At 36.5% G+C, this 16,666-nt stretch overlaps 1 protein-coding gene across 48 annotated transcripts in view; it reads left to right on the top strand.

The window, feature by feature from the left end:
- The window catches only part of LOC134602746 (protocadherin gamma-A4-like), a 347,761-nt gene that overhangs the window by 317,456 nt on the left and 13,639 nt on the right, over nt 1-16,666 (top strand). For 29 of the 48 annotated variants that reach the window (XM_063448023.1, XM_063448006.1, XM_063448010.1 and 26 more), the window contains exon 2: nt 15,439-15,497. In XM_063448023.1, the coding sequence (XP_063304093.1) occupies nt 15,439-15,497 (59 nt within the window). Of the gene's footprint in view, nt 1-5,909; nt 8,550-15,438; nt 15,498-16,666 lie in introns of those variants that run through there. The other 19 variants (XM_063448018.1, XM_063448032.1, XM_063448020.1 and 16 more) reach the window with 3 other exon arrangements.

Raw genomic sequence — 16,666 nt, 5'->3', positions numbered from 1 at the left:
AAATAATTTTAACAGCTTCAGATGGAGGGAACCCTATCAAAACAGGGACAGCTGTTATCAAAATAGTTATTAGTGATATAAATGATAATGCTCCAACGTTTCAGAAAGATCTATACCAGGTTAGCATAAATGAAAATGCACCAATTAATTCATTGGTTCTTCACTTGATTGCTACAGATGAAGATGAAGGAGTAAATGGACAAATTACATATTCCTTTAGCCGCATCACCAAGGTTGGTCAACAGATTTTTGCAATAAATTCTCAAACAGGTGAAATAAAAACAAAAGGAGAACTCGATTTTGAGGCAACCAAAGGTTACGAAATGACTGTAGAAGCTGAGGATGGGGGAGGCCTGGTCTCCCACTGCAAAGTAGTCATAGAAATTATTGATGCAAATGACAATTCCCCTGAAATAATACTTACATCTGTATCTTACACACTATCAGAAGACTCACTGCCTGGCACTGTTATTGCTTTGGTTAACATTCGTGATTTAGATTCAGGTGGAAATGGTGATGTCTCCTGTCAACTTATAGGTACCTTACCTTTTGAACTCATATCATCATCTAATAACTACTATAGACTTCTTACTTCAAGTGCATTGGACAGAGAAGAAATGGATATTTACAATATTACCATTAAAGCAACAGATAAGGGGTCTCCTCCTTTGAGCACCATGAAAACAATTAAGTTGGATGTATCTGATGTGAATGATAACCCACCTGTTTTTGAACAAACACAGTATGCCGTTTTTATTCCAGAAAACAAAGAATCAGGATCATCAATTTACAGGGTACAAGCAACTGATCTGGACACGCATGACAATGCCAAAGTCACTTATTCCATTGTTAATAAAAATATTGGAGATGCACCTGTATCAGCTTACATTTCCATTAATTCAATGACAGGTGTTCTTTATGCACAGCGACAATTTGACTATGAACAATTAAGGGAGTTTGAGATCCAAATCACAGCTAAAGATAATGGTTCACCTTCTCTGCATAGCAACATCGCAATGAAAATATTTATAACAGATCAAAATGATAATGCTCCTAAAATTCTGTACCCTTCTACAGGTTTTGATGGGTCAGCTTTGTTTGAGATAGTTCCATATTCTGCAAATAAAGGATACCTGGTCACTAAAGTAGTGGCTGTGGATGCGGATTCTGGACATAATGCATGGCTCTCATACAACTTTCTGCAGGTTCCAGAGGATTTTCACTTCACCATTGGCAAGCACAGTGGTGAAATCAGAACATCACATGCTTTTCAATACAAAGAGTCGCTGAAGCACAAAGTTGTGGTCTTGGTGAAAGATAATGGAAATCCATCACTTTCTTCCACAGTGGCACTAAACTTGGTTGTCGCAGAAAATATGCAACAGGAGGTCTCCGAAATGAATAATCAGTTCCAGACCTCAAATTCACAATCTAATTTAAACATTTACTTAGTTATAGGATTAGCGCTGATTTCATTTTTATTCACTCTAACCGTGATGCTTGCAATTATATTAAGGTGTCGGAAATCTAGACACCCCAAGACATTTGGGCACCTGTCAGCAGATATGTATTCACAAGTTGGGCCTCGATTTCCATCTAATTATAATAATGGCACCATGACCCTTCCATACACATATGATGTCTGTGTATCTCTGGATTCCACTGAAAATGAATTTGCATTTCTTAAACCTACTCCGAATGTTCCAACAGATAATCTTATTGGCACAAATGATTCAGGTATTGGAATTAGTTCTTTAAATGACATTTCAACAACTGATTTGAATACACAGGTGAGATATTCGTTTTCCATGTAAAAAAAAAAAGCAAACCTATTAAATTGCTAATATTATTTCCACAGCATGCTATACCAATGGCTGATGGATACAAGTAAAAAATTGTTGAACATGTATGTGGGTCATAATATGAAGGTCTGTATAAATCTCTAAAATGCAAAGTGTCATAAATAATCTCAAAATTGGACCGCAGGTTGCCCTTTAGGTATGCTAAATGCAATTTGGACATATATTTGTTTTGTGGATTCAAATATTAAGCTAGCATTTTTAGAAGTGAAGTTTATGGGAGACCCTATGCCTACACATTTTTTGAGCATTTAAGTATTTTTTTGTTGAGCTCAGGTGTTCCTTATCATCAGTTTGTTACACTATTAATATCATAGGACAAGCTTTTGCTGGCATTTGAAAAATAAAGGAATGTGAGTTTAGGTTCTGCTAATAGTAGATTTTTGTAATTGTACAGATGTATATAGTATTTGCAGTTGCTGTTTAGACACTTAGTATGCTGTAAGGGTTGACACATTTATAAGGGAGGAGCAAATGGGTATATAAGCGCTGGAATAGGAGGAAGCCTGAAACATGGAAAATGGAGATAAAAAGCAGCCAGAAGCTCACCCATGATAAATATGGTGTTAATGGCCTTAGGGGCCCCATCCAAACAACTGTTCAGCTCTGGAACTGAGGTCTTCATTCTAGAACACCATAGTGTGCCTAACTCAGGCTTTTTCTGTTAATTTGACCCAAGTCATGATCACGGTCAAATCAGACTAAAGAGGTTTTTGGGGCTGCTTTTGAACACTGTTTGCTCTGTTCAAATTATAGTCAATTTGTGTATGTGATTATATATATATATTTAAAATTGTTGAATTATTATTAAACATATATACATATATTTATTTATATTTATAATTTTGAAATTAAAATTTCGACATGTATTAAAGGAACAATATACAAAACTGTAATTCCTAACTCTATGGTATACCCCTGTCCCTAACTTTAGGTACCCCTCACCACGGCATGATGTAAGGGATAAAAAACCTTTTTAACATTGCCCTTAATTACATCTCTGAGATCACTCTGCGTGGGCTCGGTCTCCTACTCATGCCGATAAAGGACGTAATGTGCATGCGCGAAAAGTGCCACCCTCATTACAGTTACCCCATAGAAACGCGTTGAATCAATGCTATCTTTGGGGATTTTGAACTCCTGCATGAGGATGCCGAACATCGTTAATCGTTAAATTTTGTGAGAATCCAGAAAGACAGCCACTAGAGGTTGTCTGAACTCTGCTATATTATCCCTTAACGGGATAATGGGACTTCACTCAGTCTATTTTAATGAGATTAAGTGGTCGGGTGCCTATAGGTGAAAAGATAAACACTTGATTTCATTCTGGTGTTATTCATTTTTATACTCGACTATTTCATTTTGTTTATTACAAATACACATATATACATACATAGGCCAGCAGGCCCAGAATGGCCATCTGGCAATCCGGGCAAATGGCCAGTGGACCACAAAAGCAATGAGCCGAGGCCGACAGGGGAGATCCATGCAGAGTCGGCCTTGCTGTCTTGCCTTCTCAGGCGAGTACCTTGTTGCAGGAGAGTAAGGGAAGGAAGACCCTGGAGGCCGAATGTTCCTCCCAGGAGTTGGCAGCTGGGAGCATTGCTGTCCATTACCACAGCAACGCTCCAACATAGTGCTGAGCTCTCATGAGGAGTGAACTCTGCATGCAGCTGGAGGAGCTGCAGGGGACTGCCACCACCACCAGACCACCATGGCTTGTAATGTAAACCCCAAGGGCAAAAGGATTGCTTTGGCTCCTTAGCAGACCTTGTTAATTTGGGCACCATCCAAGCCGCCATAACTCTATTGGTTTGTGTTACTCTCATTGTATTGAGGTGAGCAGGGTATATATCATTAGATGTATATATATATAATTTTAATTTATGTATGTTATATGTTGGTGGGGTATATGCCTATTTTAATAGAAGATTCAATCCATACCAGAAAACTGTTCTGGTTTTAATTATAGAAACACTCCAGAGCCCCAAAGCACTTGCTGAAGTGTTTTATGTGTTATGTGTTTTCATTTTGCAAAACGTGTTATATGTGTTATGTGTTTTCATTTTACAAAAATTGCAGACTTTAATAGAAATTGCCACTTTTATACATGAACCTTGTTATAACCCCTGGCTGTCAATCTGACAACTGGTCCTATTTCTTCCTGGTTGGTTAGTTCAGTGGAGCTAAACTCAAGAGGCAGCAATTGTTCAGAGCACCTGCCTTATAAAGACTTCACATTGTGCTGCATTGGGAAGTCTGTGATTGGACAGCCACAGAAAGCCTGAGTTGGTTTAGAAGGGGAGGACTTGCAAAGGCAGCAGACAAGAGATGTGCAACTTTTGCATACTGTTTTTAAATATACAGGTTTATTGTAATGTTGAATAGACATCCATCATGCAGTCATTAAGTTTCGAGTTAAATGTTGGTGAGAAACCAGAATAGACATGCAGAAAATCTAACAAAGAGAGTTCTTCACTGAAGTGATACTTGTCAGAAATTCAAAGTTAAATTCAAATTTAAGACAAATATAGCTGAAATGAAAAAACAATCTCTCAAATGTAAAATTCACTTTTGATTCAACAACTTTGAATTTACTGAATAACCTTGAAGATATTATTTAAACTATTAAAACATGATCAATGAGCACACCAAACACCAGAAAAACAAATAATAACTTTTCACCTGGCACCTCATGATAATGATTCTGAGATTTAAAACTAGGGACTCCCCATTTGACAGATACACTGATTTTTTTTAAAGGTATTTTTTTATGTAACCTTGCTAAATATCGCATAGCACAGATGTTCCAAGCCTTGTAAGGATAATCATTTAATACATATTAAAATTATACAGTGAGCCTTGCATGAACAGTACATAGACAAAATGATTTATTGCAAACAAGATTATCTCACTGTTGAATAAGATACTAACATAGAAGGAAAGGAAAATAAGAAAATGTATTGAATATGTATGTGGTGGTAATTTGCATTATTTATATAGGAAGCATATAGATGTGTATCTTTTTATTTTGATTAATGTAATGAATGCCATTTTATATTGATAGGGAGACAGTTACAAAATCAGAATTGGTTATTAAAATTAAAATAAATAAATGAATATGGTTTCCTTCAACAGAGAAGATTCACTTACTAGTTAATGCATAAATCAACTTTATGTTTAAAAAAAAAAAGCTGAAATCATGAATATCAGAAGGGATCATATATTGCACTATAAAGTGTGTAATATAACCAAAGTCTCTAATAAGTAGGAATGATTTGCACCCTTAAGCAGGAGTCCACAAGCGTGTCAATAAACACTGGTACCTTAAAGAGGAGCCTGAAGACAATTCCCCCAAAAACAATAACAAAGAGAAGACCTCAGGTAAAGCTAGTTCCATAAATTGCTCAATTCAATCAAATCCAGAAAATTACTCGGAGTACTTTTCCTGGAGTCTTCTATTCACAGATGTTGTTCAGACTTCTTGAAGTTACTAACATCTATTGGCATTATTTAGGAATTCTGTTTTAGGGTGCTGGGCATGACTCCATCATAGAGATGTTTATATCATGCATGCATTGTTCTATGTATTTCCATGCTAATATCTATGTTGTGCGCATTTCTTAGCTGTGATGGATTAATGGTACATCTTTATGTATTACTGATACATCTGTTGGAGGAGCAAATATTCACTTTTTGATGTATTATTTTAATAAACACATTTGATTTCATAGCCATTGTGCTCCCCTTGATATAGATACTATTATTATTTACCAGTTAGTAACCTGTAGTATTTGAGGTTTTCCTGCAAGTATTAAACAGCAGGTTTATTAACTTTTATCAGTATTAAAAGTTAATGCAATTTAGACTGTAACTTGAGACTGACTTGTATATTAGATTTTAGTTTAGTTTTATTAATATTTTTGTACTTTCTTGTTAATGCATATTTGATAGTGGTCATAGATGTTCTGGTAAATGTATGGGATAACGTATATGAGATGAGGTTTCATTTTCCACCACTAGATGGCACTGTGTTTTCTTCTCGCAGTTATTTTTCAGTGAATGCGTTTTTATGATGCTGTGTATCTGACTGTAAGGTAATGAGTTCACAAACCCAAGTCTTGCAGACACACCGGAGTAGACAGACCAGTTTTGCTCTGTGCTGCTTAGTTTGTATCCATTTGTTGCTAGAATAGGCCTATGAGAGAAGCCTTTTATTTTATTATATGCTCTACAATTTTTAGTTTGTGAAAGATGAATTTAAGAAGAAACCAAAAGACCTGGAAATTGCAAGTACTATGTCTATTTTTCATTCAAAATTGGACATTAATAACGGCACAGTTTAGGTATTCTTTAATTGAAGAAACAGAGCCTGGAACAATCGTAGGAAATGTTGTTCAGGATCTAGAATTAAACACAGCAGTGATCGCTCAACGTGGGTTGCAATTGGGATCTAAACAAAGCAGGGATTATTTTGTACTGAATCCAGAGAGTGGAGTACTCACTGTTAAAAATAAGATAGATAGAGAAAGCTTATGTGGATCTAGTCTGAGCTGCCTGTTAATGGTGGAAATTGTTGTTGAAAAGCCTTTGGAGCTATTTCGTTTGGAGGTGGATATACTTGATAAGAATGACAACGCCCCTGTTTTTCATAACACTGAACGCCTGATCAGGATTACAGAACTAGCTGCAGTAGGAACCTATTTTCCTCTTGAAAGAGCCCATGACCCTGATGTGGGTATTAATGCAGTTAACTTATACACATTAAGTAGCAACAGTTATTTTTCTCTAATAGTACAAAATCGCAAAGATGACAAACCTTTTCCTATGCTGGTTTTAGCAAAGCCCCTTGACAGAGAGCAACAAGATTTACATCAACTAATCTTGACTTCCATTGATGGTGGAAATCCTGCCAGAACTGGGACAATTTTAATTTCTGTCAAAGTTCTAGACAGCAATGACAACGCTCCTGTGTTTGAACAAGCCGTATACAAAATTAGCCTGAAAGAAAATACACAGCTTAACTCTGTAGTAATAAAACTAAATGCAACAGATATTGATGAAGGACCAAATGGAGAAATTAGTTATTACTTTGAAGATCACTTTTCAGAGACAGTTACAAACATTTTCAGCTTGGATCACCAGACAGGTGAGATACGAGTCCAAGGGAATGTGGATTTCGAAGAGCACAGTTCATATGAAATAACAGTTAAGGCCATTGATCATGGAGTACCAGACATGGAAGGACATTGTCTTATCCAACTGAATATAGTGGATATAAATGATAATGCACCTGAAATTCTACTTTCTTCTTTAGTGACCTCCATTCCTGAGGATACACCCATTGGTTCAACTGTGGGGCTTATAAGAATTAAAGACGAAGATAGTGGCAAAAATGGAGAAGTGCACTTACAAATATCCCCAAACATTCCATTTGCCATCAAATTGGTCCAAAACCATTATTCCTTCATCACAGATGGATTGTTAGACAGAGAACATAACAGCCAGTACATAATTGAGATGGTGGCAGTAGATTTGGGGACACCACAGCTTTATACAAAGACAAGAATATGCATAAACATAACAGATATCAATGATAACCCTCCAACATTTGACCAAAAAAATATTAAGGTTTCTATACAAGAAAATAATAAACCAGGTGCTGCACTTGGTACCGTCTCTGCGTTTGACAAAGATGATGGAGAAAATGCTCATATCACATATTACATAAATAAAAGCCTTATTGCAGGCTCCCCAGTTCAGTCTTTTATTTACCTGGATTCTCAAACTGGTGACTTTTATGCTCAGCAATCCTTTGATTATGAACATGTTCAAGTTTTAGAATTTGGGATAGTAGCAGAAGATTCTGGATCTCCAGTGCTCTGTTCCAACATTACAGTCTATTTATACATTTTAGATAAAAATGATAATGAGCCTCTTATATTACATCCAGGAAATTCATCAGAGCTCCAATCTCAACAATTTATCCCTAAATCTCTTTCAAAAGATTCATTAGTGTCCAAGATCATAGCAATCGATAGGGATTCTGGGTATAATGCACACCTTTCATATAGTATAGTCAAAGCAACAGATCTCTCATTATTTAAAATAACTATGCACTCAGGAGAAATAAAAATGGCCAGAAGATATGAAAGCACAGATTTGCCTTTGCAAAGCCTACATATTTTGGTTAAAGATAACGGAAACCCTCCATTGTCATCCACAGCTATGTTACTTGTTTCTTTGGAGGACAACATTTTCAAAGATATTTTATATACGAACGATCATGTTGCCAAGTCCACACCTGACTTAACAATATATTTAATGATTTCACTTGCTGCAGTTAGTGTAGTGTCATTGGTTTCATTTATCCTACTACTGACAAAATGCCTTAGAAAGAAAAATAAAATGTATGAGTCTGAATGTGATGTTTTAAGACAATTAACATCTACTCAATATTTAGGACATACACGCAAAATGTTGCAGTGGGACCCTAATGGGACTATGAAGTATGTGGAGGTCTCCACAGGTCCAGCAGATCAGCAAAATCAGTTGTGTGAGACATATTATTCAGATATCAACAAGGGTACCTTAAATTTTATGAAGTCATTGAATTTTCCTCAATTAAAAGAATTGGTCAATGGAACTCAAACATTGTCCGGGCAGGCTGGTCAAAAAGAATCTACACAGGTGAAATACTAAAGTATTCATTTTGTTTATGAGAGGTATATTGTAGCTGTTTTCTTGTGTTGCATATTATTAGGTTAAAACATTTTGGAGTTTTTTTCAGTGAACTAGAAGTGGTGGGGAATTGACAAATCTATTTAAAAAATGTAGTCCACACATTTTCAAACTGGATACATTTTCAAACAGGGTTAATTGTACAATTTGGCTTTTTTAGCCTAAAACATGTAATTCCACTGTCAGTCTTCCACAATTCCCGGTTTAGTGACTAAAGCTCTATGTTTTCTTGATCACCATAGTTTTGGTACAGTACCTAGATCCCTTGCAACATCCACCTGGTTGCATCCTTTCAATCCTTCAAGTTGCCATATTTGCATCGGGGTGATGTCTCATACATCCTTGCCAGAAAGTATAACTTGGACTTCATGCATCTACTTGCATCATTTGTTCACATGCATATTTGCACCTTTTGCTGTCATAGTAATGATACCAGTATTTGATTTTAGAAATATACATGTCATTTAGACCACTATGCCCTAACACGGTCTTAGCTTCTTGTGGCCTTTATCCTCTTGCTATTGCTTTTGCATGTTTTACAATTTGGCATTAACTTGTTTTCATGGTTCTGAATTTCTGTTGTTTCAGACCTGGCTAGTATTTAAATGTTACGATTTTTCGGTGTCCTGACCGTGGCAAATTATTGGGTTTCAGTTATTTGAAAACATATAACTATTGATTATCAGATTTATGATATTGATAATGACATACATAAGACATTTATCCATTTGGTATTCAACACCATTTAATGAGTTTGAAATCCTTATCCAGCAGAAGGCAGTAGTTTTTATTCACCGGTGCTACAAATAATACTTCCAACTGGTGAGAAGATAGAGTATCATGAGTTGCCGAAAATTCCATTAATCTCTACCTTATTTATCACTTTAATTAGTAGCAGTTACCCATAGTTACTTTTCACACCAATAACAATAAGCTTGAGAATCACGTACATAAATATGTTTATCTTTGGTAACATTTTACCACCAAACACAGAGTGCACACTAAAAGTAACAGATAAGTAAAATGTATGTACAATTTATTTTCCAATAAGCCTGAATGAAAATAGTATTTATACCTAATCACATTTTCTAAAATGAGTGTAAGATGTGAATGCTTTCAAGTGAAGATGTGTTTCTAGCGTTATTTAACCATAGTGCAACAATCGTGTAATAAAGCATGTGACAAAATCCTTCATAACAGAATTTTAGATAATGATATCTAAGGCCTATCTCATAGGAATTATACCCAAAAGCCATGCATGCTTCATGCATTAGCAAATGTCATCTCCTTTTCCACTACTACTACTTCCATAAATAATAAAGAACATCTTTATATATTATTTATTACTACTATGTACCATGCAATGTCAGTTATTAGTATTTAGTTTGATTTTAAAGCATTAACATACATGAGTAGTGGAAAGTGCATAGTGAATGTGTTGACTTTTAAAATATACTGATTGTTTATAATAACTTCCATGCTAAAATAATAATGTTACACAGCACATTCATGTTTTATGTATCTATATGATTGTTTTAAACATTAAAGGACCTTTATAGTGCCAGGAAAACAAACTCATTTTCCTGGCACTATGTAGTCATTAGGTCCCCCCACCCTCAGGGCCCTCCTCCCGCTGGGCTGAAGGGGCTCCCTCAGCGCTGGTGACCTCTCCTGCCCCTCCAACATTGGCTCCCGAGTGGAGCCAAATGCGCATGCGTGGACAGAACCGAGCACGCATTAAAAACGCCCATAGGAAAGCATTACTCAATGCTTTCCTGTGGACGTCAGTGTCTTCTCATTGTGATTTTTACAGTGAGAATCGCGGAAGCGGCCTCTATTGGCTGTCTGTGAGACAGCCACTAGAGGCTGGACAAACCCTGCAGTGTAAACATAGCAGTTTCTCTGAAACTGCGATGTTTTCAGCTGCAGGGTTAAAACTAGAGGGACCTGGCACCCAGACCACTTCATTGAGCTGAAGTGGTCTGGGTGCCTATAGTGGTCCTTTAAACAGAAAGATGATAACTTGATTTAATTATCTGAAAATGGTACTGATAACTAATGTTATTACTCAATTAACTTAAGTACCAAAGTTGTAACATTAATGCTATTTTACACATTCCGCACCAATGTTTTTATGTAAATAGTTTTATTCTTTAACCTACAGAAGTCTCAAACAATTTCTGCTCATATCACTTTTCAACTAATGATACAAATGATGATTAAAGAACAGTTTGTAATTTCCTAGAAACAAGGACTTTGTGTGAAAATATCTTGTCTCATAAAGGACAGAATGATAATTCTTTTTGGTAATATTTTAACACATATAATGGAAGCAGATTTTCATATATAATCAGTTTTCCTTGCTAAATGATTAGACTAATATTTAAAGGAACATTCTAAGAACAAAACAATGTTTAATGAAGTGGTTTTGGTGTGCAGTCTCATTGCTCAGTTTTCTCAGAGGTTACATCACTGTGTATGCACAGCCCTAGCCACACTTCCCATGGCTAAGACTTACAGTCTCCCTTCACACTTCCTGAAAATATACCTCTTAAGACTGGGAGAATGCAAATCGGTGGTGGGCCTGAACCCACCCTTGCTTGTCCACTGAAGGGCTGATGGAGTCTGTTTGTCTGACCCCTAGCCTGCAGGAGCTTCAGAGAGCACTGTGAAGCACATGCACAGTGCAGTGCTTAATGACAGTTAAACCTAGATGTGGGAACTAAATTGGGATGGCAGGAGAGGACCCTGAAATCGGAACTGTTGGGGGGCCTGCTGAAAAGGAGATCACATTTTTAGCTTCTTTTATTGCAAAGTGTATTTCATTTAGATTTATGTGAGTTGCCTGTTATAGCCTACAGCAGCCTCCTGTGTGTGATTAATGTTCAATTAATAGGAGATAAACCCTTCAAAATAAAGTACAATTTGCTGTAGAATAAAAATGTTTTTTACTGAAGCTGTGTGAGTCACAGTCAGAGTTAATGTGGCCAATGCTCTATACGCAAAGTAATTAAACTCATAAAAAAGAGAAATATGCACAAAAAACTGTTTTGTTAAGCTAAAGGTGTTTTGGGGTTTAGAGTATCCCTTTGAGGGCATTATCGTTGCAACCATATTTGATTTACTGTTCTGTATTTAAATCCTGCTACCCATAGTTTGTATATTTTACATAATTACTGAACAACAGTAGGAGTACATACTAACATACATAGAGCAGGAATTTGGTGTACTTTTGAACAAGCTGGAAAACTCAGCACTGATCAATCCATAGTCTGATCAATCCTCAGCACTGATCAATCCACATCCATTTTTTGTACATTATTGCCATTATAATAAGTGCATAGTTCTCAACTTTGGGCATATCACCCATCAATTGGGACAAGGTGGGCAGGGCCCTGAGGGGCGTCACTAGCGATGCCATACTATTTTAGGACCATGCAGGGAACTCTACCGAAGTGCTTCCTGCATGATCCTAATTCCCGTTGCACACAGTGAGCACATCTAATGACATGCTCAAGCCGTGCTGTCTGGGGGCAGTTCCGTGGTGTCCACACCGTGATGCGAGACACAAGGGGCCATGGAACAGGACTCAAAAAGCATGACTGTCCCACCAAAAAAGGACTTGTGGGAGTCCTGACTTGGTATACACTAGATACCACTTTAGTAAATATTCCCCATTGGAGTTTACTAAGCACTTTATAATATATCAGACAGTGCTATTTAGAGTACTTTTTTGTGTTTTATACATGTACTTATTATATATTTTATTGTTATTTTGCACATATCCTCTAGAAAAGGGGTTCCCAACCCAGTCCTCAAGTACCCCCTACTAGTGCAGGATTTAGGGTTTACCCTGTCTTGTCTAAGGTTTTTTTCTTTCTAAAAACACCTTAAAAACAACTGGGTATTCCCTAAATCCTGGACTGCTAGGGTGCACTTGAGGACTGGGTTGGGAACCACTGCTCTAGAATATAAGCAAGTTTGAGCAGGGCCCTCAACGCCTTCTGCTCCTGTTCATAGTTTGGTTTTACTGCTGATGAGTGTCTGGGGCCTCCATAAGATACAAGGTTCTCCTTTTGTGAACTTTTTAATTTTTATTAAAAATGGCGCTGATGTCACTTTTGGTTCTTCGGATCCAGTCTATGATGGCTCTAACACACTAATGGCAGTTTCTGGTTTATGTAATGTTTGATACTCACTACTCTAAGATTGTACCTTCATTAATTAGTTAATTATTGTATTTGTATTGTATTAAAAGTGTATATATATATATATATGCGCACTTGTTTTTTGTGGCCTGAGAAAGGCTCTTGTTTGTGCCAAAATGCTGCCTGTTTCTCTCCTGGAGCTATGTGTCCCCAGACATCTTTTGTTATTTTGATCTATTATTAGGGTCTTGTAGTCACCCTAGTTTGCATTGTACCATAGCTTTTAAATTCCTTTTTTTCGAATGGTGAGAGCCGGTCCTGTTAATTGTTGGAAGCCTGACTTTGTTCAATATAAAATCAGGAAGGGGAAGGGGGTAAGAGGGGCAGGGGTTTCTAGTTGGGTACCACGGACAATGTGCCAGCCTATTAAAAGGTTGTGCCATCCTGGCCTGTATGCTGCCAATATAGTGAGTGCAGTCAGAGCATCCCATCTGCCAATATAGTGAGTCCTGCTGAAGCACTTCAATATGAGCTTTGATACCCTGAAGCAAATCCTAACTATTAATCATCCGTTCACACTGCACTCTGTCTCAGTCCTACATCAGAGGACAGAGCCAGTCTGTTTGTTTAGGGAAAATCCTGAATCACACAAGAACACTGTGTGACTTGGCACGTCCTATGTACATTGTATTTATTATGATGCTAGCATATTATTTAGTTCACCTTGGTGATAATATAAGTTGACCAGATCTTGATGCACTGTATTATATTTTATGGGGAGGGGGGAGGGGAGGGTTGTTCTTTTTTACTTCTGTTCATTTTCAATAAATTCTATACCATTGCCATTCTTCATTCATTTGAAGCCAATCACATGAATGATTGGCTTCAAATGAATGAAAATCTGGTGAAAATCTCAAATCTAAACTGTTTCAGATTTGTAAAGTTTAAGATGTTATTTTTATCACATATTTCACAGGGTGAAAATAACCAACAACAAAAATTGTTTAATTGAGACTGTCGAAGATCTAAATAAGTGTTAAGTAATGTTACACCTCATATTTGCGTGGGGTCATTATGGATTACTGTGAACTACTGAAAGTCATGTATCTCTTTTTTTTGTAAAATACAAATTACAGCAAAGCTACACTACAAAAAGGAAAAAATAATATAATGTTTTCTGCACCGATAGGGTTAATGGGTATGATTGGATATTACAAGCTCCCTCGCTGCGTTTCTAAATTAAATTTAGAAACTGATAGAAAATATGTCTACACTTGCCCTGGTATGGTAATTTATTTTAATTACGTACAATGTCAACATTTACTTTCTGATTATTTTAAGTTGATGTGCTAATTGGATATGTCATAGGAAATATTTTGTTATTAGACTGGCTTTTGCATACGCATTTGTGTATTGAATCCTTTCAAGCATGCAGAGAAATTAGTTTTAATCCAATATATGTAGTATATTAAAAACTCATTCACCCTCTTTATATTCTTGAAGCTGGAAGTGTGAGAGACAGAACTACAAAAAACTATAAAGAAAATACAAAGCTATCAGGAGCTTTAATATTTAATGCTACCTGCTAAGACACCTAAGTGTTCTTCATTCAAGCAAGCTACCAACTTAAATGTATGGGCCGTATGCATTCTAATGCACCAATGTGTAGGAGCATTAAATTAGATGTTTCATTGATCCACTATGTCTATAAAGTTGTCACCTGGTCTTGGATCACTGTTTAGAATAAATAATCTGTTGCTATAGCTGGGCTACACTAAGTTAGCTACATGTTGCTTTACTGAGAGTGGATGCATGGAATAGCCTTCCAGCTGAAGTGGTAGAGGTGAACACAGTAAAGGATTTTAAGCATGCGTGGGATAGGCATAAGGCTATCCTAACTATAAGATAAGGCCAGGGACTAATGAAAGTATTTAGAAAATTGGGCAGACTAGATGGGCCGAATAGTTCTTATCTGCCGTCACATTCTATCTTTCTATGTTTTCTTTGAATTAGAATTCAATTAAACAAAACAACTGGATAATTATTTGATCTAATAAATACACATTGTACAATTTTCATTATGAACTCTGCTTACTTTGTTTGATGTGATCACATTATCAGGCCCGGATTTTTGCCAACAACAGTAAAGGTGGGGACCAATATTGTGACTTTGTCCTCATGAAAGGCAGGTGGGACAGGAAGAGTCCTTAAGAAGAAAGGGTTCTGAGAGAGACAGTTGATTCCAGAGATATGTTTTATTTTGTAGTTTATGGTGCTATGTCATTATATGCCATTATACCATAATAACGCATCAAAATAATTACATGACATTCAATAAAATGTGTTCTTTAGTTTACAATTTAGATTTCTATTTTTATTGTTCTCTGTAATATTGTGATACATTGTTTGAAATTGTGGAAACTAACTTTGCTTTATGACATACGTATGTTCAAATATGGTGAATGATTGGAATTGTAGTTGTTTTCTTCCTCAAAAGCTGGGGGAGTGGACAGTTCAACAAAGCTAAACACAAAGTAGGTTTATGTCCAAATGGCATGTACATTGATATTTGTTTTATATAGGCAGTATTTTGTATGCTCTCTGAACATTTCAGAATACATATCTAATATGTATTATTTGATTTAATAAGCAATGAACATCAATTAAAAACACCATTCTGTTTCTTTCAGCAGGCACAACCTAACACAGACTGGCGATTTTCACAGGCTCAAAGACCAGGACCCAGTGGGTAAGTCACATGAGATTTTATGGCTTTTTTTTAGAATGTTTTTAATTTCATTTTGTTTTATTTGTAATAGTATCAGAGTCATCTGTTACAAATGTATTGTTACAATAAAGGGACGCAACACATTTTTTTTTTTTTTTTTAAACCTGCAAGGAAACACTTTTAAACAAATATAAAAGCTAAAGTAAAGCAAGAAAAGTTTGAGAAGTATGTAAAATAAACATTTAAAAACTTGCTATAAACTTTGTCAGGTTATATAATCTAGCATGCCTCTGAGCTGGGGAGAGTTTCTTCAGCCTCCCCCCTGCCTCTTACCCGATTCTCGTCAGCCCACTATTCTTATTTTCACATGAACTGTGCATGAGAAAGTATGTGCACACTGATGACTTTTACAAACAAAAAACCAAAGGATGCTGAGATTCACTTACTCACTAAATATTCTCATGTATCCTATGTATAATCATATGCTGTTACTTAATTCACATTATTTTCGCCTTAGTAAGGTGTTTTTAAAAACGTTTAAATTATGTGAGCTATGAAGTTGCTATTTAGTGAGTGAGTATGCTGGATCTTGCACATTGTATGAATTGGCCCCAGTAGCACCCTGCGAAATGTAATATACAGAGGCCTGATTAACCCCATCCAGGGCCAGATTAACATAGGGGCTGATGGAGCTGAAGCTCCAGGCCCATGGAATAGGCCCATTGTTTAAAAAAAAGATTGTTTATTTTTTTTTACTACTCTTCACATGTTCTTGTTTAAGTATAGAAACTTAAGAGGGATGTAGAGGAACAAAACGTATGTTTATAAACTGGCTGACAATGAAATTAGTTAAGGTAAAGTTGCGCACTATATAAATGCTCTTGCTGCTTCAGTCTCTCTAATACTGTAACATGTTCCCTTTCTTCTACACTCACTACATACACATTTCCTCTGCCCCAACTGTATTATAGAAGCTTCTCCCTGCTAGTAAGGAGAGGAGTGGACAAGTGAGTGCTAGGGGATAGCCCTTAGAAAGCGTGGAGCAAGTGCATCATTATGCCAAGCTCAGGGTGCTGTCTGCATGGTATGCCTTTTGTTGGTCATCCTGCATCCAGGCAGCCTGTCATGTATTTACACCAGAATGACCTAATTCTTCGGGCAGACATGCCCCCTTTATGGGCACGTTCGCC

The sequence above is a fragment of the Pelobates fuscus genome, chromosome 3 (assembly GCF_036172605.1).
Source record: "Pelobates fuscus isolate aPelFus1 chromosome 3, aPelFus1.pri, whole genome shotgun sequence".
In the NCBI taxonomy this organism is placed as follows: domain Eukaryota; kingdom Metazoa; phylum Chordata; class Amphibia; order Anura; family Pelobatidae; genus Pelobates; species Pelobates fuscus.
The sequence above is the reverse complement of the archived record's forward strand: the minus strand, read 5'-3'. Positions and strand labels throughout refer to the sequence as shown.